The 24,343-nt window shown below is 38.6% G+C and overlaps 1 protein-coding gene across 4 annotated transcripts in view; it reads left to right on the top strand.

Annotated features, from left to right (window-relative positions):
• The window catches only part of MYO1B (myosin IB), a 170,673-nt gene that overhangs the window by 98,871 nt on the left and 47,459 nt on the right, over window positions 1–24,343 (top strand). For all 4 annotated transcript variants that reach the window (XM_079135084.1, XM_079135086.1, XM_079135087.1 and 1 more), the window contains exons 6-11: window positions 473–519; window positions 5,400–5,463; window positions 17,117–17,215; window positions 18,478–18,581; window positions 19,945–20,092; window positions 20,380–20,498. In XM_079135084.1, the coding sequence (XP_078991210.1) occupies window positions 473–519; window positions 5,400–5,463; window positions 17,117–17,215; window positions 18,478–18,581; window positions 19,945–20,092; window positions 20,380–20,498 (581 nt within the window). The remainder of the gene's footprint in view (window positions 1–472; window positions 520–5,399; window positions 5,464–17,116; window positions 17,216–18,477; window positions 18,582–19,944; window positions 20,093–20,379; window positions 20,499–24,343) is intronic.

Consider the following 24,343-nt stretch of genomic DNA (forward strand, 5'->3'; position numbering starts at 1 on the left):
ATTTTGGAGTTATATGATTAATCACATTTAAATAAGTAGTTTTATTTTTAAATTAATTGAAATGTCACATGCTTTCTTCTCTGATCTGGAAACCTCATCCAGTTCCATCAAACCTTTGATATTATAAAGTAATTTCTGAAATAACCCAACAATATTGCTTGCTGGCTACTCACTTGACTCCTATTTGAAAAGAGTTAAAAGGCGTTGAATTAGGCAAAATTAAGTTTGTGGTAATGTTTACAAAAATTCTATGAATCACAGGAATAACATGCTATTTTCTATGAATTTACCATGGGACATGAAAACTTTAGGAACTTATTAAAACTTCAGTTAAGTATATTTTTATGGAAAGTTTGTTCAGAAATGTCATTGATACAAGTTGTATTTGCCAGCAGTTATATTTGCTGTATCTTCTACTTGAAATTATTTTTTTCTGTCAACTTTAACCATGCGTCTGTTTTGTTCTTACTAGCTTTTGGAAATGCCAAAACTGTAAGGAATGACAACTCCTCTAGATTTGTAAGTATTTGTATAAGCTTAAGTGTTAACACTAATATTTAGCTCATGTATGTTTAAACAACCAGGAGATGTTTAATGTTTCTTAATACACACATTTTTTAAAATAAGAAGAGCACCATTCCTATTGAGACACCAAAAGGTCTGTAAGGACAATTTTTGCTTTTTGAGATTTTCTTTTTTAATTCTTCTTGGAGTGTTAAGCTGTTTTTTATCATATTTTCTTGTCACCTTCTACTATAAAATTTCATGAGTAATATAAATGAAACTATTTAGAAAAACTTTTTACTTATCTGAATTTTGGTATTATTATTAATCATAATTAAGAATCAGAAATTATGTAAGAAGAAAAACTGAGTCTCAAGTTTGTATATAGTCTGTCACCCTTTTCCCTTATTTAGTGGGCCCAGAAAAGATAGTATATATTTTAGATCGTTATAGAGGTAGAATCAGTTTAAGACTAATGAGAAATACAAGGGCGTGTGGGTTGGCAGGGGTAACTAAATCTGATTGACGTCTTGAGCTTGGTTGAGCTAGGAGACGCTATTTCCACTAATAGACACCTGGTCCATGCCACCTTTCCAGCCTGGCTCCTGTCATGCTCCAGCACCCCTCCCCCCCAAAACACATAGGGCATTTGGGTCCCTCCAGCTGTGCCAGGCACCTCCATGCCCCTGGTCTTCACAGAGACACCAACACTGCCTGGAGACAGCTGGGGGTTGGGGTACACGTGATGGTGGTGTTTCGAAATGACTCTTGTTTTCTGTGGTTTAACCAAGTTTATACATTTTTGTGACAAAGATCATTTGCTTTCTGAGCTGTTTTCTCATATACGTTACTTGTGCCACTGAGGACCATTTTTGATGATCTTTTATGCCTCCCTACCAAAGACTCTTCCTGATCTTTTCCCCGCTTCTTTGGAGATCCCTTTTGGCTTTTTTCTTATCAGGGTTATTGAGTGCTGCAGGAAGAGAATGACCTCAGCTGAGGCAGTTTTGATAGTTTAGAAAGTGGGAGGCTAAATAAGTTCCTAATTCCAAAAATTCCTGTGAATTTTTTCCATCAGATTAGTCAGTTAAGTTGTTATAACTGATTTGAGCCATACCTTCTCCTGTTGTGGAAACATGGCTAATCTCATTGCATAAATAGAATTAGAAGTGAAGAATGGGCAGATAGAAGCAATTTCAATGATCAAGCTTCTTTATGTGCTAGAAATTGTATTTGATTTCAAATTATGTGCACATACACTTTTAAATATTTACAAATATATTTAGTGTTTAGGCAGTACAAATGCATAAAACCAATTGCTTAAAAGGTCATTACTATTTAGTAATATTTGAAATCTAGCGAAAGGCTTGGCAGGAGATTTAGCTTATTAAGTAGCTTCAGAGAAATCCTATTATAACACGGGTATTAGGATATGAGATTAATGCTTGATTATAGGCTAAGTCATTTCATGCCCAGTTTTTAGTAATTTCTCTGCTTTGTGGTCTGTGACTGGACTAGTAATATGCCCAAATATATGATATAATTTTTGTAGTAGAACGCTACAGTAGTTAAAGTTACTGCTGAACCTAATAGTGGTTTATGTATCATGTACTTGTACTCCAGGGAACTTGCAGTTCCTTCAACTGTGTTTGGTTAACCTAGAATGAATTCCTTAATCTCTTTCCTGAGAAATCAGAAGTCTGCTGTATTACAGTTAATACATGCTCATCAGAGCTGACATTGGAGACCAGCTTACCCAGGAAGGGGCCTCATGGTGTTCCCCTTCCCATCCCAGCAGATCTAGTTTGACATATCAGACTTCATTTAAGAAAGAGACTCACCGTTTTTGAAAAATGTATTTCCAAAGTCCTTTTTCTTGCTTGACTCCGGCTTCCTGGGAGCGGCAGTGCTTTGAGCATCTACCATGTGCCAAGAGCTGAGCTCTACACCGGGAACACTGGAGAGAACTGCCAGTGGAGGGAGATTTCATTATGCAAACTCTCACACCATGACATTTAAAAAAAATTATTCATTTGTTTAAAAACCATTTTAACAAATCATCGGCCTCCCTGTACTTCACCTTGCAGCCTGCAGTTATCTTCGCAGACTGAAGTTCCCTGCTGCCTTGCTGAAGGTGCCCCCTTACTCCTAGAATATAGCATGTGCTGCTTCTGGGGCCTCCTGGGTCCCTGCGCCTCCTGGGTTCCTGCATGAGCGAGGCCTGTCCTGCTGGGACCTCAGCTCTACTCTTCGCCCTTTATCACTCTGTCTTAGCCACATCGGCCTGTGTGACCCTCAGACACACCAGGCACCTCCTAACCTCAGGCCTTTGCAGCTGTGCTTCCTTCTGCATGCTGTGGCCCTCACGTGTCTGGTGGTGTCTTACATCAAATGTCACTTCTGTGACACCTTTCATAGACTTTATGACTTTAGCTTGTTTTTATTTTCCTGAAGGCATTTTTTTCATATCTGGAATCACTGTATTCACTTACCTCATTGATTTCACCACAGCACTGATAGGGGCCATGGGAACAAGTATCCTGATCTTATGCACCAATTTTTGAGAAGCTTATAGACTAGAAAAATTAAATGTGTCTAAAAATAATTATGAGACAACACATCAAAGAGTAAGTTCCCCATGAAGGGTAGAGGTGAGGATATACAGACCTCCAGAAGAAAGAAGTGGAGGAATCTGGGGCAGGGGACAGTCCTGAAAGGCCCGAAAGACTTAAATGTGTCACAGTCGAATGGAGAACAGGGGGAGCTGCTCTTCCAGCCTGAGGAAGCCTGAAGAGAGGGACCATAGGGACCTGCATGTACTAGAGTTCCTGGCTGCTGGACCAGAGGGTCAGAACACAGAGCTGGAAAGATGGGTCAAGGGTCCAATGAATGGCTTGGAGTGTCAATCTTCGAGTCACACTTTAATTGCAGGTGATTGGAAGCTGCTGGTTATTGCTGGTAGACTAGCAACATGATCAGAACCAAGCAGGTAATCAGGATGTGGCTGCACATGAAGAGGGCCATTCCACCACCAGTAGAATTCTTGCTGCTGTCTAGGTCTTTCTCCATGGTCTACTTCCCGTTCCATTCTTTCTACATAGCATAGCTTTAAAAAAGCATGATCCTGGACATCATCACCACTATCATTCAGACCCACCAACTGAATTACTCCTGCATCCTGTGCCTCCCCTACACATACGTATGTTACACTAATCCCTCCACCTGTGCCCAAGGACCACCCTCTGTTCCCTCCTGCAGGGTCAACCTCTAACCTCCTCCTTAGTAACTGCTGTGTCCCCACCATTGTAGAGGACCTCAGTATCCACTCAGTTGCCCAGGCCACATCCCTGGACTCTTTATACCCTCACTCATTTCCTTCTTCAACTCAGGCCTGTCATTATGATTCTCTGGGTAGCTCTCAACTTCTTTTCTCTTTTGCTGCTCCTGCTTGAAGCCTCCAGCATTTCCCCCGTTACCATTGCAGATTTAGCTAGTCTTGCTCCTTTCTAGTTCATACCACACTAGCCCAGTATTCTTATAAACTGGCAGATCTGATCCTGGCCTCCTTATTTAAGGTCTTTCAATGATGTGGTTTGCTCTCAGGAGGACATCTCAATTTCACAGTCTGCTCCAGCTTTTCTCTTCACCCTTGATTCCCCACTCACTATCCCAGCAGATTCCAAACCTTTCTCATTCTACTCCTTGCCTGTGTAACTTCTCCTGAGTCTTTGCATTTCAGTTGGGAGCAACTCCTGCTCTTACTTTGTCCTTCCATGCATAGCAGCATGGCCCATGGTAGGGTGTATCCGACGCCAAAATGACCTGTTTCCCTGTCTCAGTCCCCTCCAGGGTGTATGCTCCTTGAGAACAGGGACTATGCTTTGCTTTCCTGTATTCCTACTTTGGCAATGAGGAAGTGCTCAGTAGACATTTGCTTAATGCATAAGTGAAGACTTTAAAGGGTAGATGACAGTGAAAAAGGAGCATGCCTCAGCTGGTGAAAAGTCACAAAGTGCATTGTTGACTGAGTTCCATGTGGTCATGTTTCTTCTCCCTCCCCATTGTTCTGAAAATCAGAAAGAGTTAAAATAATACTTAGACTGGTTTATAAATAATTCTTCCTATCTATTACTAAGGTAGAACTTGAAACAAAAACCAGGATTTGACTTACTAGATCAACACATCTTTTTCTAAACAAGAAACAGCTGTTAGGGTTATCCTTTTGTTCCTGTTACTCTTTAGGCAATTATAGGCCAGTTCTTTAAAAATCACAGTATTAAACTCCATGTGTGTCTCATGATACCATCTGTGGAGTGTAATATGAACCTGGGTTATATATTGCTATATAATCTAGGTTGAAAGCCAAAAAAAAGTAATAATGATTATTAGTCTTTGATTCTGAGCTAGTCACACCACATAATTGTGTATTTGGTTTAAATAGTTACAAAAATGGAAGGTTTTATTTATCCACTGTCCAGTATCTTCGGAGTTTATAGCCATGATTTAAACTTTTTTTGCCTTTAAAAGTAATTTATCTTTCCAATCAGTGCCTATGGAAGGACTACTTTATTTTCCCTGATTTTTATGCTTAAATTGAGTACATGTACTCAAGGAGTTTGAAGCACATATCTGAAATGGAAAAGTCACACAATGGCTAAGAAGATCTATTCTTAAATTAGTACCAGAATAGATTAGCTTTGAGCTAATGGGTATTTAGTATGAATTATTTATGGAAGCATATTGTTTTACATCATGGTCAGATAAACTGACTTTCTTAATTACATTTAAAGAAGTGCATAAAAATAAGGACTTAGTTTGCCGTTCTCCAAAAGTATATTGACTGATTATTTTGAATTGGACTTGAAAAATCACCAAGTCTTTCTTTTCTTTGACAGGGCAAATATATGGATATTGAATTTGACTTTAAAGGTGATCCACTGGGAGGAGTGATAAGTAACTGTGAGTATTTTACTTGAATCTTTGTAAAGAAGTTCAAGGGGCTGGGGATATAGCTCAGTTGGTAGAGTGCTTGCCTTGCATGCACAAGGCCCTGGGTTCAATACCCAGCACTGCAAAAAACAAAACAACAGAAAGAAGTTCAGTAAAATAGAATATTTTAGATACCTGACCTTTTTAAGAGATGGGTATAAGGATATATTTCCTTTTCTTATATTTAGACTTTTAGCTTTTGCATTTCACATGGCTTCATAATATAATTTGTAAGTCTTTTTAAAGATCACTTAATAGTCTTTGAAAATCTTTTTGGAAGTCTGTAAAAGAAATAAGTTTTTGTCTAGCTGTTTTTTATATTCCATAAGTCTTTAAGCCAAATCTGTATGAAAAAGATCTATGGGTTATTTATTTTTTATTTTTGGTACCAGGGATTGAACCCAGGGATTCTTAACCCCATCCCCAGCCCTTTTATATTTTTTATTTTTAGGGTCTTACTAAGTTGCTTAGGGCCTTGCTAAGTTGCAAAGGCAGGCTTTGAACTTGTGATCCTTCTGCCTCAGCCTCCTGAGCTGCTGGGATTATAAGTGTGTGCCACCATACCTGGCTCTAAGGGTTATTTTGTTTTACACAATGTTTATGATTAAAAACAAAATACAGAGAGTTTGTTGTAAATGAATAATTCTTGGAAACATTTATCAAACAAAAGGAGTGGAACTGTACTACAAATATTATTTTGAAAAGTTTTGTTTCTCTTTGAGTATATTTAAATGGTTGAAATGTGATATGTCTGTTAATAAAACAGGGATTTATTAGCCTCCCTTAGACATGATTTGTGACTGTAGACGTGAAGTGTTCTCTGTTAAAAGGTAACAAGTGAACCAAATCAGGTGAGGTCTGTTTAATAGCCCCAGGTCTGGAGTTTTCTGAAGCGGGCACAAGTGAGCCACAAGACATAGTGTCTATAAGAATGGCTTGGCTGTCAGCTCTTTAGGGCTGGGGTACCCGTGGTGCCACCTGCTCTCTGATTTGTTCAGAAAATTTAAGATGACCAAATAGGCCTTTGTGCACCTGGTCTGGTTATCCTCTTGAAGTCTTCTGCGTGTTTTGAGGGTCATATTTCTGAATCTCCCATTGCCCCTAGCTGCCATATCACCCAAGAGTGCTGTTGGGGTTGTTAGAATAAAACTTAAGTTTAGACTGGATGAAAAATGACAACAAACCAAGTATCCTGAGTGTGTTCAATATATGGCATTGTTTCTTTAAGTGAAATGTTTACTGAACCCCAAATAGGAAACAGGTAAATGAGCCCTGGTCTGGTGGAAGAAGAGATGGATAACTTAGAAACCTTGGTTAGGTTAGTGCTGCTTAGTTTAGATGACTTTATATGCCAAATAGAGAAATATAAGTACTCATGAGGTAACCAAAAGCAAATGATTGTAACCCTGCCAGACTTGTTAGGCACATTCCTTTCATGACTTACATCAACTGATGAGAGCTATCTAGAGAAAGATGCCTTGGTTTAAAGACTGCTTTTACCGAAATGATTAGTTTTTATTCTGAAAGGTGTTTGTGGATCTTTAGTGCTTTTTTTTTTTTTCTGTTTATTCTTTTTTTTATTTTTTAAAATTTATTTTTATTGTAAACAAATGGGATACATACTGTTTCTCTGTTTGTACATGAAATAAAGGCATACCATTTGTGTAGTCATACTTTTACTTAGGATAATAGTGTTTGATTCATTCTGTGTTTTTTTTCTCCCTCCACCCCTCCCACCCCTCTTTTCCCTCTATACAGTTCCTCCTTCCTCCATTTTTACCTCCCTCCCACTCCCCACTATGTGTCATGATCAGGGAGCTCATTCGTCCTTTGGATTTTCGAGATTGGCTTATCTCACTTAGCATGATATTCTCCAATTTCATCCATCTGCCTGCAAATGCCATAATTTTATTATTCTTTATGGCTGAGTAATATTCCATTGTATATATATGCCACAGTTTCTTTATCCATTCATCAATTGAAGGGCATCTAGGTTGGTTCCACAGTCTGGCTATTGTGAATTGAGCAGCTATGAACATTGATGTGGCTGTATCTCTGTAGTATGCTGATTTTAAGTCCTTTGGGTATAGGCCAAGGAGTGGGATAGCTGGGTCAAATGGTGATTCCATTCCTTTTCTAAGGAATCTCTACATTGCTTTCCAGAGTGGCTGCACTAATTTGCAGTCCCACCAGCAATGTATGAATGTACCTTTTTCCCCACATCCTCGCCAACACCTGTTGTTGCTTGTATTCTTGATAATCGCCATTCTAATTGGGGTGAGATGGAATCTTAGGTTGATTTTGATTTGCATTTCTCTTATTACTAGAGATGTTGAACATTTTTTCATTTATCTTTTGATTGTTTGTAGATCTTCTTCTGCGAAGTGTCTGTTCATTTCCTTAGCCCATTTGTTGATTGGGTTATTTGTATTCTTAGTGTAGAGTTTTTTGAGTTCTTTATAGATTCTGGAGATTAGTGCTCTATCTGAAGTATGAGCAGCTCTACTTATTAAATTAATAATACTCTTTTAAAATGAGGGTAAGTTTGCTTTTGTTTTTATTACAGAATTTGTCATTGAACTTTCTGGAATGATTTAGCCATTATAGTCCTTGAGAATTCTAGGAAAATAATTAGGAATTACTCTATTAATATTTTAAGAATGAGAAAGAAACTTCAGTTTTAAATTTTAAAGTGTTAAGTTTTAAACAGAAATGTCTTCCTGCCCCCTCATTCTTACAGTATCCATGGAAAATAAATATTAAACATTCAGTTCTTTTCCAATTAAGATTACTGTATCTTCATGAATGAGTTTCATATGGTGTTTGTTACTGTCTGTTCCCACAATGGAATTATATTGAAGTTAGTGGTAGTGGGAACACCCTGGTGATCAGAAGTGTCCATTGCTCTGGAGAGGGAAGGTGCACATTAGTGGTGAGGGAGGACTTTGCTTCCTGTGTAGATGGAGGACTGACTCATAGCTGGTCACTGGGAGTTGCTGCCTACTGGCTTACAGGGTGAACAACAAAGAGTAAACCCACTTGTGTTCTCTCCAGGCTGCTAGAAGCTGCTAGTTTCCTGTAACCTGGAAAAGAAGACTAGATTTGCCATTTTGTACAAAGTATTTGTTGTCTCCTTTTCCAATAGCCACCTGGTAAAAGCAGATATTATTGACTAAAAATATTACCCTGAAAAAGGCATAGGATCCCTCCAGCTAGTTGTTTGCCCAAGCAGTGGAAAAGAAAGCCTAGTAACTCATCTCTTTCTAAAAGAGGTGTGTGCTATAAAATTTAAGTCTGGAATTCTTCTGAAATTTGTATATCACTGAAGTTAGTGTCATTAGGAAAGAGGTGTTACTAAAATAGAAGATGATATCGATCAAATTATGTATGTGCATTTATGAATATGGCATAATGAATCCCACTATTATGAATAATTATAATGCACCAATTAAAAAAAAAGATTTGTTAAAGAAAAAATAGAAGATGGCAAATGTTTGCTTCAATAGAAAAGAAAATATGAAAGTACATCCAGATGTTCAATTGATCTAGAATAACACTTCTCCTAGTTTGGTAAGGCCTAGTGGTCTCCTAACATTTATACCTTTATATTTTAGGATTTTGTGTTTAGTGTTTTGAATTGTAAGTTTTTCTAAACCCAATGCTTTTATCGATAGTCCCAGGTAGCTTCTTATATCTGTGACTCTCGGTGGCAGTTTCTTTTATTTGTTGGTTTGTTTGGGTACTGCAGATTAAATTCAGGGATGCTTAACCACTGAGCCACTTCTCCAGCCCTTTATACTTTCTGTTTTGAGGCAGTCTCTCTTAGTTGCTTAGGGCCTTGTTAAATTGCTGAGGCTGGCTTTGAACTTGCGATCCTCCTGCCTCGGCCTTCCAAGTCACTGGAATTATAGGCACGCACCATTCTGCCTGGTTTGGTGGCAGTTTAGACTGGAGAAAATATGATATAAATCCAGAGATTTTTATTGCTAAAAGGAAAATAACAAACATATGCTAGGAAAATACTTTATGATTTCAAGCATGTACATACCTGTGTAAATGAAGGACAAGAAATATGGTTGTCCTGTTTACAGTAGAGCATAAGAACCTATTGTAATACCTGGCATGCAGTAGGTGTGTCTGTGCCACAGAGGAGCATGGAATTGGTTAACTACAGGCAGCCCCTGTATTCCTGCTTCATTATTTAGGGCACATTCATGAGCCTGCTTGTGTAACTCTTTTTGGTTTAATCATGTGATTAAACATGATTAACCAGTGTCTACACAAAAAGCCAGGAAGTTCCCTAAATCTCTGAGCTTCTGCTTCTTCATCTTTGAAATGGGAATAATAATAGTTCTGAACTGGGGTTATATGAGGTGTCAGTTATTTATTAGCATCTATTAGCATCACAGCAGACTTGGCATGTCCTTACCTGGCATGTAGGAAGCACACAATAAGTGTTGGTGGTTTTCACTATTTAATACTAAACCCTTCATCAAAGATATGCTGTATCAGGTCAGAGACTTAGTCTGGTATATTACTGAATGATCAGCAACTAAAATAGACATCTAATATATACTTGTTGAATTAATTAATTAATAATCGCATAAGTAATTATGCCTCTGCTTTTATTGGACAGTTTTATCTGAATATTCTATGCCACTCATTTTAAAATAATTTTAGCAAACAAAATTATCGATAGTGAAACATCATCCTTTACTGTGTTTTTTGTTCAACTTGAAAAGATACAGGATTCATGAATCATGAAGGGAGGCAGATGTTGAGACTGGGTGTATTCTGCTTATTCTTGCTGCCCAACAAACTCCCCAAACTTAGTAATGTAAAATAGCAGCCCTTTTCATTGCTCTGGGTTCTGTGCGTTGAGAAGCTGGGTGGGGCAGGGCAGCAATGGCTTGTCCTCACTGTGTATGGACCTTCAGCTGGAAACACAAATGGTTGGGGGCAACTTAGAATTCTCCGGAGCCTTTGACACTCGTGTCAGACCAGCTGGTAGAATTCTAAGGCCAGACTCTCACTGGAACTGCCTCCATGTAGCTTTCCAGTGTTTTCCGGAAGGGAATGCCCTGACAGCAAGTGCTCGGAATGAATCAGGAGGAAGCCTGAAGTAGCTTAGGATGTCATAGGGCATGTTACTCCTGCAGTATACTGTAAGTCAAAGTGGGTACAGACTTGTCCACTTTCACTGGTAGGGCCATAATCCCTTTCTCAATAGGAAAGTGTCAAAAGAATTTATGACCATTTTATTTTAAATAGACACAAATTGATGACGTATTTCAAAATGACCACAATAATTTCTCACCCTGTGTCTACACCCTTGGGTAGTTCCCTCTCTCACTGACTCAGGCTTGGCCATGAGATTTGTTTTAATCAGTGGAATAGTTAGCAAATATAGTACAACCAAAGACTTGAACATTACGCATCGAAGTTTGTCTTTCCTTGATGATCTTGGGAACTCTCTCATCACTGCCATGTGAATGAGCCTGACTGGTCTGCTGGATGATGATTGGCACGTAGAATGAACTGTCAGACATGAGCGAGGACTTCTTAGATTGACTGCCAACCCTTGACCAAGCCCAGCGGAGATCAACCGTGCTGACTCAGAGGAGAACTGCCCAACTGACTCCCAAAGTCATGAACTAATAAATGGTTTCGTTTTAAACTACTGAGTTTTGAGGTGGTTTGTTACACAATCAAAACGAATACAGTGGTCTGGTAGAAATATCCTTTCCTTCACCCAGCTTGGAAACACATGAAAAATAGGCATGGGAATCAAATTGTAGAGGAAGTGGCTGTGTTCCTATTAAAGTCAAAGTTGAAGAAAGTGGCTTTTGGTGTATTACCCAAATATATAGGTGTGCTAGTAGTCCTCTGGCAGTTTGGCAGTTAGGTGGTCATCCAGGCACTAAGTACTGCTGGGCCTCTCCTGTGTGGATCACCCCACTGTCTCCACACTGAGGAGTGGAGCTGGATGGGTGGACAGCATGAGGACCCCAGAAGACTGAGCCTGTGTGCATGCCCAGACCCTTCTCCAAAACTCACTGGCCCAGTAGGAGGGAAGAGGAGCTGAGAGGCTGGAGAGTGTCCAAGGAAGATTCTTCCCAGGGGAACTAAAGCAGGAGGAGGAGGAGGCCCCTCCCTTTACAGGGGGGCTGAGGGATGGAGCAAATTGCTCTGAATTTCCTTTCTTTTATGTTTCTTTTGAATTTATGATATAGTTGCCTCATATTTTTATATGTGCTGTGTACCTCATGGCACATTATCTAATCTATATATGTGGCACCCTCATGCCATTTTGTAGGGTATACAACATAATTTTCTTTTAAATTGAGATTTATCACTTTGTTCCTTTCTTTTATATCATCTCTTTGATTTTATTGTTGGCAAATCATTGATTAGGAGTGAAACTGCCTGTTACAACCTGTTCTCAAGGAGACTATAACCTGCTTTGTTTCCTGGGACTAGAAGCATTGAGGTCAAATTGGAGACTGTCTGTATATGAGTCAGTTCTCAGTGGCTAGCAAATACTTAACCAATAAATGGTATCTGTTTTTAATCTGCCTTCTTTATGGTCACACATCATGAAAAAACTAAGACAGTACATTACCTAGCTTAAATATCAGACTTTTTTTCCTTTAGCATTTTGATTTTTAAAGTTCCTTAGGAAAACAAATAACATTGATTTTGAAGTGTCAGTAGTAATAAAATTGACATTTCAAATAACTGTTATGCAATGATGGATGTCTTTAGATAAAAGTAGATGTTTTGTCTTGATTTTGTATTCTTTTAACCAAATTATGTTTACCACAAAAAGTGTATTTATCATGAGATAAAACTACATACAAATAAAGAAGAGACCAGGTGTTCAAATATTTCTAAACCTCATACTGAGGAATGAATCTGTTTATTAAGATAATTTGCATAATAACTTTAAGTTCTAGATATATCATTAGTTTTAATTCTGATTGTGTCTAGAATTTTAGATTTAGATACATGCATGAGTAAATTCTCAGTTAGGTAGACCTTAAATTTGCATCAGAAAACAGTCTTGTAAAAACACATGTGTACAGTGTATGCAGCCATATCTTTTTAATAAATAGGAATTAGTTAATTAGGTTGATAATCAGCCAAGTTTTCTTATTGCTTTAGAGCCCAAGCTAATTTTCATGTGTAGACTCTAGCTATCCTGTTAGAACTTTTCACATTACATGTTTAATTACCTTTAGTGCTGATTTCTATAGCTTCGGCAAACTGATCTTTGAGCAAGAACTTCAGACTGATTCCTTAAAAAAAAGAAGTACTGTAAAGTGCTATGAAGATGAGGAAGGGTTATGATGTCACGGCAAGCCAGATGTTCAGATCTCTCAAAGCCTTATCCTGGAAAAAGGTAGAGATCTACCTGAGACTGGGATTGCTCAACAGGCCTGAGTTGGTATCACAACCAGTTTTTTTTTTTTTTTTTTTTTTTTAATTAACTGTAATAAACATGCACAGTGAATGATTCTTAAAAAGACTTTGCCCAATCTTTTTAATATTTAAAATTTGTCAGTCTTGAGAATTTACATTTTCTATTTCCAAAAAATAGAGAGAGAGTTGATTTTAGAATACATGCCCCAATTGGTAAGTAAACCTAAGTTCATAATCAAGATTTTCCATAGAAGCTGCAGTGAGTTGTGCCTAGTGACTCACTGGTTATTTGGCATTTTTGGGGGGTTTCTGGGGGATTATTATCTAAGATGAAGAAAAACAGTAGAAAAATTTTATCTACTTAGATTACGGGACATGCTATTGTTTGGTGTATTCATCTGCATTAATAAAAAGGCATAAATTCCTTGGAAGAACCTAAATGTCCCTGCCATGCTTTTTCCAAATATTGGCCTTGGAGTTCTTGGAGAGCTCCTGGGGGTCAGCATTGTGAGTCATAGAGTCTTGGTGGGGTTTTCCTTGTCATTCTGACCTCACTTGAAAAATAGAGCTGAGGTTGATTCTTTCTTAAGCCTTCATCAGGAATTTGCATCACTTATTTTTCTAAGAGAGGAGATGATGCATAAAATAAATAAATTTTTATCAACTGTCTAATCCTTCCTTTACCAAAGTAATGAGATTTTTTTTCTTCCCAACCTTTTTATTCTTTTTATTCCTTCGTCAATTAAAGGTCTTCATTTGCCAGCTGGTTCATTCATGGACGTTTTATTTTTTTCAAGTTATGCCTTGGGGAGGATGTTCTGTGACATGCACCTGCACATGTACATGTCGTGGATTAGCTGGAAATTAGTCAAATTAAGAAAGCCCTGAAATAATGACATGTGCCAATAGTCCGGTGGCAACAGCAGGACTGGTGGGGTGGGGGGCAAGTTCTGATTTCCTTGTTTCTTTGTCTCTGCTTCTTTAATGCCTCTCTTAGAAAGGCTCAATAAGTTTATCTCTTCCTTTAAAATATAAATGTATATTAAACTTAGTATAAGCTTTTTGTATTGAGGGGTGGATACAGGTGCATTGGTGTATCTGGAGACTCTCGAACTCTCTCTCGTGTACTAAATATCTGGCATCTAGTAATCATTCTTCTTTACTAAATCTCGTTGGTAGAGGCTCAGTCAGCAGTGGCAGAAGTACCTAAGGCAGAAGAGAAGGCTGTGCCAGTGTTCTGCTTTGACTTAATTCAGGGGCACATTTAAGTAAATTAAAGTGGTCAGGTGGTATGTCCCATGGTGAATTGAGTTTATATTCTCTACTTTGAGTAATTATTTAATATGGCTTCATGCTGTTAGGTTATGTTGGTGCATGCACATTTAGCAGGGAAAAACACCAATAGGGAATGGTTTTAAGCACCAGTAAATTATTTGGGGGCAAACATTATCCCTAATTACTTTTCTACCTGGAAGCTTGTGACTTACGGGAAAAGTCATAAAGGAACTGAAATAGGAGGCTCTGGGGTAATAGAGTAAGCATTTTAAGTGGTGAAACCTTCCAACAGCTTTGTAATAAAGATTCCTCATTTGGTGATGAATTGCTTGGTGAAGTCATGTATTTCATATAAAGTACAACATTTCCAAGGATTTAAGGATTTTTTTCTTTTTCTTTTTTCTTTCTTTTTTTTTTTTTTTTTTTTGTACTAGAAAATCAGAGAGTACAAGTTTGATATCCTAGTCACCCAAAGCTTTTGAGTTCCAGCTCTGTTGTCAAGAGTGTGAGCCTCATTTTCTTATATGTAAAATAGTGATCATAAAACCAACCTCAGAGGTATTCTGGGCTCAACGTGGTAACAAATGGGGAGTGAGGAGTGTGTAGTGGAAGGTCAGTGCAGGCTCCCTTTCTGCTTCCCCTTTGTACCTTTCCTTTTAGACACAACATTATGCTTCATATTCAGATATGGTAGTCATCACTGATTATATCAGCGCGTGTGGTTCCAGAAGCACATTCAGCCAACATTCCTTTTCACAGCATGCACAAGGGAATGTTATTTTTTAGCCCAGGGTTATTCTCTGCTGAATCTTACAGCTACTGCTACTTCTGTTCCCTACGTAGTCCACGAGCATCTGCTCAAAAGTGCTACACATTAAGCTGCAGCATGTTGTAACTGCTTTTTGCAGGCATTATTATTGTCTGGGGATATCACTTTGCTTTTGGAATGTGGTCATGTAGGTGTTGCTGGTTGTCATCATAATGAAGGTGCCACTATTGGGTGGAAGGGCAGCAGGCTTGCAGGATGCGCAGGGCTTATGAGTAGCAGCACTGCTCTTAGAGCTACAGAAAGAGCCAGAACTTCCTGGTGTCTCTATCTTCCCCACCTCACCTTCTCCTTACTCTTAAGCACCTTGTCATCTCCCTTTGAAAAGAGCCACTGCTATTGTTTGGGTGCCATGAGTAACTGAGATCTTGTGTGACTCCTGTAAAAGGAGAGAAAGTCTCCACGTTTACAGTCAGTGCTGGGCCTGTTTCCACATCCTTCCTGGCACATAGTGGGTGAGCAGTTGAAGGAATGTGTGCATGAATGGATAGAGTCAGTGTAGCGTATGTTTATATTTTTCATGTAGTCGAGTTAACTTTCTTCTAGATTGGGGAATTTACCTTGAGGTTTAGTTTCTCAGAGAAGAATCTGCCTATAGATTCTTCTTCTAAAACTCTGCTACTCTGAGAACCTAGCAGAAGCTCGACCACCTAGTAAGTATAAGCACAGTGCACACTTATCTTGACCTACTTATTCCATCTTTTCTTCCACATATCAGTGTTTATTTAGTAATTGAAACTTTCATTTCTTTGGAGATAAAAAATTCCCAGTTCTTTTTTTTTTTCCCGTAAGTTTTTTCCTACATGCAACTTTGCCTTTCTATTTTCCTTTTTCTAAATACGAAGTCTTCATTGTTCTCCATCTGTGATTTGAAAGCATTGGCAGTTTTCCATGTCATGTGAGAACTGGAGATGAAAATGAAAAATTCACAGCATCTTGTTCTTAATAATTTTTGTTTTCACATATTTTTGTTCTTTTTTCAGTTGGCGTGATTTTGTGTTTCCTTACAACCCATCTCTTTCTTCTTACAAACAGTCTAATGGATTTGGAACACCCTAGAACTTCTCTTTCATCAAATTCACCTGACGTAGGCTCCTTCCTCAAATGTTGCTGTGGATTCCAGAAATATGAATAAAAAACTTCAGCTATCATCCCCAAAGAGATTGTACATCATTTTGTATTGTTTTATATTTCAACCTGATTAGGAATCAAATGTCTGTTCTCTAGAATTAGTGTTCAGTAATGAAATTATCGATTTGATATGCTATTACTAAAACTGACCTTTCCTGGAGTCCAGACCTCTTTCGTATCACTGTCAAGGGCTAACCAGGGTTCTGGGCAGGAACCTCCTCTAATGCTGTACCATCTGCAGTATATTCTTCAATGACTCCCTTTCTTTCTGGTTTCTTTTTTTATTCTAAAGTCTGAAAATTTGATAAGACCTTTAATTTGTGAAATAAAAAAATAATCTGTAATAGATGAAAACATACAACCAACACCAAATTCCAAGACTTCAAGATATCCAGAAAAATCTAGTTTACTTCTCTCTGGTAGCAGGCAGTGTGACTATGAAGTACAGGCTGCACTAGGGTCCAGTGGCCTCATTTCAACTCTTGGTTCCACGAGTTATCAAATAAGTTGCTTAAACTTGGGCCATCAGCTATTAAATAGGAGAATTCAGTGAGATAATGTATCTAAAGCACTTGTGAGCACAGTGAGATCTTAAAATTTACTCTTATCATTGTAATTAAGTGGACTCATAATTGAATAGCTGCATTTCATTGCTTAAATTTTTAATGTTACACTTTGAAGAATTAAACATAATTAAAAAGAAAATTTTAGTATTTCATCAGGCTTATTGAATGTAACTTATTTTGCATATTCACTGTTTAAAAAGAACCTAGTTTGTTTAATTTGGTGATTTTGGTTAGAGTTGTGCGACTTTCCGAAAGTAGAATTGAGAAAATGTAATTTCTTTTACTATTTTATTTCATTGATACAAAGTAGAAAATGAAGAAGAAGGTGAAAGGGAAAAAAGATGCATGGTGGATTTAAAAGCAAAATGAGTTTTATAACGTGAGTTAATTCTTTTCTCTTTAGATCTTTTAGAGAAATCTCGGGTCGTTAAGCAGCCAAGAGGTGAAAGAAACTTCCATGTATTCTATCAGCTGCTCTCTGGTGCCTCTGAAGAGCTCCTTCGTAAGTCCTTGTGTCTGTGTTTTAATTTTTAGTGCTACAGTGTTTTCCAGAGCATTCTCCTTAAAATGTGTTCCATATGCTTCTTTCTTCTTAAAGTTTCCATGACTCTGGTTGAAGTGGAGAAGTGGTGTGCTTGCTTGGGCCCCACCCTAGCGTTTGTCTCATATCCCATACCTTACCAGAGACTCAGCCAGACGTCTCAAATAGCTTATCAAAGCCTGATGTTGAGGGGAGGGGCTAACCACAACTATAAAAAATAAAATTAGAAGAATGTAAAATTTCACTTGGGGAGAGAAAATTATCAGGGAACGGTAAATGAATACAATTATATAAAAGCAAATTGCTCAGTGAGAATTCAAAAAATTGTGGATAGTTGATACAACAGATTAATAACCTGACCCTCAGATATTTTAGAAAATAACAGCAGTGTCCAGAGTCAATAGGTAAATGATAAAAATATTGAACAAGTAGTATAAACAAGAAGAGCTATGGAAAGCCAACCACACTTGGGGAGAAAAATCCTCCTCACTAATAATCAATAAAGATACCTGGTACAGCACACAAGTATCCAGTGCATGTGTATTAGCAGTTCTATAAAAAGATAAAACTGACAGAGTTGTTACTGATGCATTTAGACCCATGATCCACTGATTTATTTAGCCAAATAACAGTCAAAATGACATGAACTTACCCCCCAGTCACACCACTTTATTTCCCTCCAGAATAATTCAAATGAATCCAAAAAGCAATTCACATAAAGAATGCTTATCACTTGGGCTGGGATTGTAGCTCAGCAATTAAATAAATAAATAAAATAAAGGTATTATGTCCATCTACAACTTAAAAAAAATAAAAAAATGTTTATCATTGTCCTATATTATTATTATTATTATTATTATTATTATTATCATTATCATTATTATTATAAACTGGGCACAACCCAAATATGCAATGGTAAAGGAATCCCTAGATGGGCATCATATGTTATCATGGAGTAGTATGTTAAAGACATTTTATGTTATAAAAATATAAAAAGGAAATTACCCAGTAAGAATCAGTGTAAAAAAGCAGAGTTTGAATGTGTCCAACAGTGATAAGGTAATTTTAGAGAAATGCTATTATTGGTATTTGGGTATTTGCTTTTGTTCTGTTGATTCAGTACATAATATGAAAGTCATCTTCTCTGAAGGGTTAAAAATGGAGTATTGATGCCAATTAGATTTATTCAAGCAACTTACCGATTCATATGTGTGATTCAATAGATAAGCTTAAGCTTGAGCGGGATTTCAGCAGATACAACTACCTGAGTCTGGACTCTGCCAAAGTTAATGGAGTGGACGATGCAGCCAATTTCAGAACTGTCAGGGTAAGATGGAATGATTTTATTACACTTAAAAATGACTAGCAGTCGATTGCTCCATCAGAACTGGTGATAGTCCTGAGTTTTCTTTTGAGCATAAATTATTCTCCCGAAGGTTTTAGAATTACACAAGAATGTGTTACATTTTTATTAGTTTGGTTTTTTAGTACTTTAAGAATCATACCAGGTTACGTAGACCACACTTCACCAGAGCAAGTGATTTTAGCATTTATCAAAAGGAGCTTACATATATTATCCTGGGACTTTACTCTTATAATGTTATATTTAAATTCCAAATGTTTTTATAGCCTGAGTTTTATAGCCAAAGTTAATTTCCAAGTGTGAAAACTGCCCTTGGAAACTATTAAATCAGAACCGGCTTTGAAACAGAAAATCTTGGTTTTGCCCCGTTTTAGAATGCTGGTGTATATACCAGAATGATTAACATTCCACATCCATTAGAAAAGGAATGGCTTTACATAATACTCTTATTTTCTGTCTTTATGTGGCACATACTATCAAAATTACTCCTATTACGATGTGATGTGGTAACTGGGATTTACTTCCAAATGAGACAGCTGGGGTTGTGGGGATGACGGGGAATAGGTCGCTTTATAGATTAAACAGGATTGGCATCGACCGATCCTTGCGGGCGAGTGAAAAGGATGTGAGGATTCTTTCCCTCTTCTCTCTACTTTTGTGTATGTTTGAAATTTTTATAACATCAAAATATACTTCACTACCATTGCCATATAGCCTAGTTGTCCTCCTCGTGGTCATCGTCATCATTATCATAATGATACCAACTGTTCTTAAAAAAGAAGCATCCCTCAGAGTATACCACTTTTTAAAACTCTGTAAACATTCTTATATGGAAGCAGTAGTCTTTTGTCTCCTGGACATGATTTTGTTCAAGACTTGAGTCCAAGGACAATTCTGTAACCACTCTGCCTGGCACATATAAATTTAGGAATGAATGAGCGTCCCTTGTACCCATCCTGTCTTGGATGAGGTGCTTACCTTTGCAAACCAGTTTTTCTCATATGTAAAGTCAGTGAACAGTTTTCTTTGTTGGAGTAGTAAAAAAGGCAGATGTGCAAACCAAGTTGCAGTGGTTGGAGTGGGGCAGGGACCAAGGCTCTGGCAGCCTCTTCTGTCTTGCTCTTTGCTTGTCTCCCCCACCCTGCTGCCACAGCATGTAAGGTACCCCTTGAATCCCATTGTGCCACTGAGAAAGATAACAGGCTTGTCTTAAGATTTGAGCTTTCTCCCCAGAAATAAATCTGTGATATGGTTCTTTAAAAAACACAACAAGAACAACAAAGAACTATAGAAACAAAATAGGTGCTTTTTTTCTTTCTCTTGCCAGAATGCCATGCAGATTGTGGGCTTTATGGATCATGAAGCCGAATCTGTCTTGGAGGTGGTGGCAGCAGTGTTGAAATTGGGGAACATCGAGTTCAAGCCTGAATCTCGAGTGAACGGTTTAGATGAGAGCAAAATTAAAGATAAAAATGGTAAGTCAGTCAAGAATCACCTTGTTTAGTAAACTTGTGTTGACTTTCTGCCCAGTTTTAAATCTAGAAAGTAAAACTTTTGTTTTCCATTGGTTTGAAAAAAGCTTTCTAGTGAAACTGAACAGAAGTATAGTTGCAGTTAAGTTTTAAAAAAGCCTTTTAAAATTTATACAGGTTAGATTGTTGAGTTTGAGTGCACTTTAGAAGAAACAGCCTAAGCCTTGGTGATGATTATCAGTACACATATAGTTCACCTCTTGTGTCCATCTTCCCCTGCTCCCCAACAGAGTTAAAAGAAATTTGCGAGTTGACTGGCATTGATCAGTCTGTTCTAGAACGAGCATTCAGTTTCCGAACAGTTGAAGCCAAACAGGAGAAAGTTTCAACTACGCTGAATGTGGCTCAGGTGGGTAAATCATAATGTACGCAAGAAGACATTTTAAAATTTGGTGGTATTTCTAAATGAAACTTTATTTTGCTGGCTAGTATCTCAACTGTCCTACTAAGTTCCAGGTATTCTAGGCCCTGGATATAGCGATAAACTCAATAGATGAAGGATCCCTGCCCTCAGAGAGCTTAAAATTCCGGCAGCAGGGAGACATGATATGTTAATGCTATAGCAAGCTAGCTGGTGATAAGTTCAGTGGACAAAGAGAAAAAGTAGAGCAGAGTCAGGGAGATCCATAGCGGCAGGGAAGGAGGGTCAGGGTGAGGTGGGAAAGGACTGGAGTGTTTTGAGTAAAAGAGTGGCAGGTTCTGCCCTTTGTTTCACAGGTCATCCTAACTGATTGTGGAGAGGAAGGAGGCGAACAGCACTTCCTAACCCAGAGATGATGGTGGCTTGGACCATGTGGTCACAGTGACTGAGTCAGTGAGATGTGAGCCCATTGTGGGTCTGTTTTGAAGGTGGAGGCAGCAGGGCTTGCTCATGGCTTGATGAATGATAGAAGAGTCGAGGAAAACTCAGTAGTTGCCATTTACTGATTTGGAGAAGACAGTGGGAGAAGCCAGTTCTGTGGTCAGATGGTCAAATTGAACTCCTGACCTTTCTTACTGTACCCCCTCTTTCCTCCACATTGAGGCCAATCAGTGTTCTTAAGATGCAAATCTGAGCTGCCTCCTTATTTCCTTTTGATTCAAGTTAAATGGATATCTGTTTGGATAGATGGATGATGGGTGGATGGTTAGGGGGAACCAGGCAGCATATGGAGCCCCTTGTGCTGTGCTTAGAAATTTTCCTACCAGTCCATACTGGTCTGGTCTAGAATTAAATGAGTAATTCAGGACTTTTCCCACTCGGCCTCGGCCTACTTTGTTTATTCAACTGTATTCTTTATCCCGTCCTCCTTATAACTAGCTTTAGGCATTTGTAAGACAGTAGGGTAGAGTTTACCCTTTCTTGTTCTAATTAAAGTTAGACTTTCCTGCTAACCCAAGAATGCCTGCCTTCCTTTGCTTTCCTTCAGCATTAAGTCTTACTTAACATGAGTTACTTGGACTGTGGAAAATACTGTAATTTTATGTACATGGAGATTCGTTTATAGCAGTCCTTACCTGGTTGTGCTGTGGTGTCTTTCTGAATTGCTGCATCTGCTGTCATGTCTGTCCACTTCAGCCCTACTTTTCAAAGTCAGATGGGGAGTAACTGACTTCGTGGAGAAGATGTTGAGAGCCTGAACAACACAGGCGCCCACTTGGGCCCTTGGTAGGGAAGTAAGGGATTAGGAAAGGCTTCATGGAGAGATTGAAGGATTTAGATGTATAAAGAATGGGTGAAAGGGCATTTCAAAAAGAAAGCACTGAGAAAAGCCAGATTGGAGCCCGTATCAGGAATAGGATCAGTCAAGCTTGACTGGAGCTTTAGATATGGGAAGAGGATTCAGCAGCATGGCTGGGAAGGTTAAGTTTGGGGTCAGAGTGGAACGTCTCCAGAAGTGGTTCTTATATTTGGACATGCATCAAAGTCACTGTTGAACACCCCTGGAGTTTTGATTCTGTGGGTCTGAGTTAGGATTGAAGAATTTATATTTCTTTCCTTATTATTTATTTATTTTTTGCTGTCAGGGATTGAACCCAGGGGTGCTTAACCACTGAGCCACATCCCCAGCCCCTTTTAATTTTATTTTTTAAATTATGAGACAAGTTTTCACTAAATTGCTGAGGCTGGCTTTGAACTTGCAGGCCTCCTACCTCAGCCTCCTCCCAACCTGCTGGGAAGGATCTGCATTTCCACTAAGCACACAGGTACCTCCACTGCTACTACTGCTGACTCAGGATCACATTTTGAGAGCCCCTCTGCGTGGATGTTTTCAGTGCCCAGAGTTGAGGTCATTAAGTATACGTGATGCCATAATAAAGCCTGTGTCATTAAGGTCCCTTTGGGGGCCTGTCTTTTGGATCTGTTTTTATTGTGTGTTTTGCTTGTCATACATCCTCTGTGAAAACCCAACACAGGCACCCTTTTTTGATGAGTTTATTTGAGTTACTTTGTTATCACTGGTAGAACTTTTTCCACAGGTTTTTAATCTTCGGATGAAAGAAATTGGCTTGAGATCTTCATTTTTTCAGCACCTTTATCAAGTGTTGCTTTTTAATGTGGTGGTCTGGGTGTGTGCTTCTACCAATCTTACCACTTGGCACAGTTGGATTCCTACGAGAGTGATGTGTCTTAATAGCTTTTTCTCACAGCTTCAATCCTTGGGCCCGTATCATAGTTACTGCCCTGTACTCATTTTCCCCAGGGCATTCAGATCTCCCCAGATAGGATAACTAATACTGAAACAGTGGATACCCAAGACCATTTTTCACCTACTACATAACTCTCTTCTTGACCTCCAAGGTCCTTTCTAATCAGACCCTACATGACCTATCAGTTTACTGTTTTCTAGTTCTCTCAGGCTGTACTTATTTTTACCTGCTTACCCATCACCCCCATGTCACTACTCATTCCGTCTGCCTGTCTGAACAGCCACCCAGTTGCACCCTACCCAGGAAGCCTTCCTCCATCGCTTAGGCCCCCAGATTCTCTTTCTCTGAACTCCTTTTTCTCTGCAATTTGGTCTTGGCCCTGCCATTGTTCTCTTTGCATCAGTTTGATTTTCCCAGCTCCAATTTGAGCTTCTGGAGGGTGGGAACCACATCTGTATATCCCTGGTCTCCACCTTGCTCAGCACATTCCACCCAGGGCTGTTCCTGACTCCTGCCAACTCACAAGCGGATTCCACCTGGGGTTTTCCTCTGTGAGCTTCGTGCAGCCGAAGAAATACTTAGTCTTTGCACAGTATGCTCAGAATCTGAGGGTGAATCAGTGTGCTTGCTATTTCCCCTTATTTCTACATTCCTTGTAGATCCTTTCCCCTCATTTCTACTTTCCTTAGAATAAACACCCCTGCCATTTCTGCTTTATAGGATATTGTGGGGATTAGGTGGCATGAATTGGACCGAAGAAGTCAGGGGTAGCAAATTGACAGCCCCTGGGCCCAGAGATAGCTCAGTAGGCATGTTTTATTTGGCTGAAGGGTAGTTTTGCTTTTGTTTGGATTATTTGCTTTTTTCAGTGTTCGATTTGAGTGCCTTTGACCTAGAATATGTCTCTCCACTGCTTCCTGTTCATTCCTATTACACAGTCCTTGGGAGCATTTGAGTTGAGGTCCCTCAAATGAACATTTGTTTGAAAGAAGCAAAGAAGACCAATACTGGCTGTGAATACACCTTAAGAACCATAAAGCAGTTTCCCAGAACAAGTTGTCACTGTTGTTCTATTGCACACATTGAAATGGTGCTTTGTAGGAAGCAGATAGCGTAGAGGTAAAAAAAAAGCTGGATGACATTAAGATGAAAAAACGTTTATTCACAAACACATAGTGTTTTGGGATTTGTGGGGTTTTGAGACAACTTAAATTTACAAGAAGAAAAGGGAAAGGATTAAACAATTATATAGGCTCATGAGACTATAGTAGGGGAAATGGATACTTCAGAAATCATAATGAAACTCCATCTGTAGACTGTGTGCCAAGCTCTGTTGTAAACACTTGAATTACCTATTTAAGACAGTGAAAACTATAAGAAAGGGTATTGAAGAAAGGATGTATATCCAAATTACATTTCTCTGCTTAGCATTTTACATGCCTCTTCTACTATTGAATCATAGCCTTGCCCCCTCTCCCCAAACCCTCCTTACTTGCTTTGCCTTTTTTATTTATTTATTTTTTTGGTGCCAGTTTCCAGGTCTGTTTTCTACTCCTGATTAGA

Source organism: Sciurus vulgaris (genome assembly GCF_902686455.1).
Source record: "Sciurus vulgaris genome assembly, chromosome: 3".
Lineage (NCBI taxonomy): Eukaryota > Metazoa > Chordata > Mammalia > Rodentia > Sciuridae > Sciurus > Sciurus vulgaris.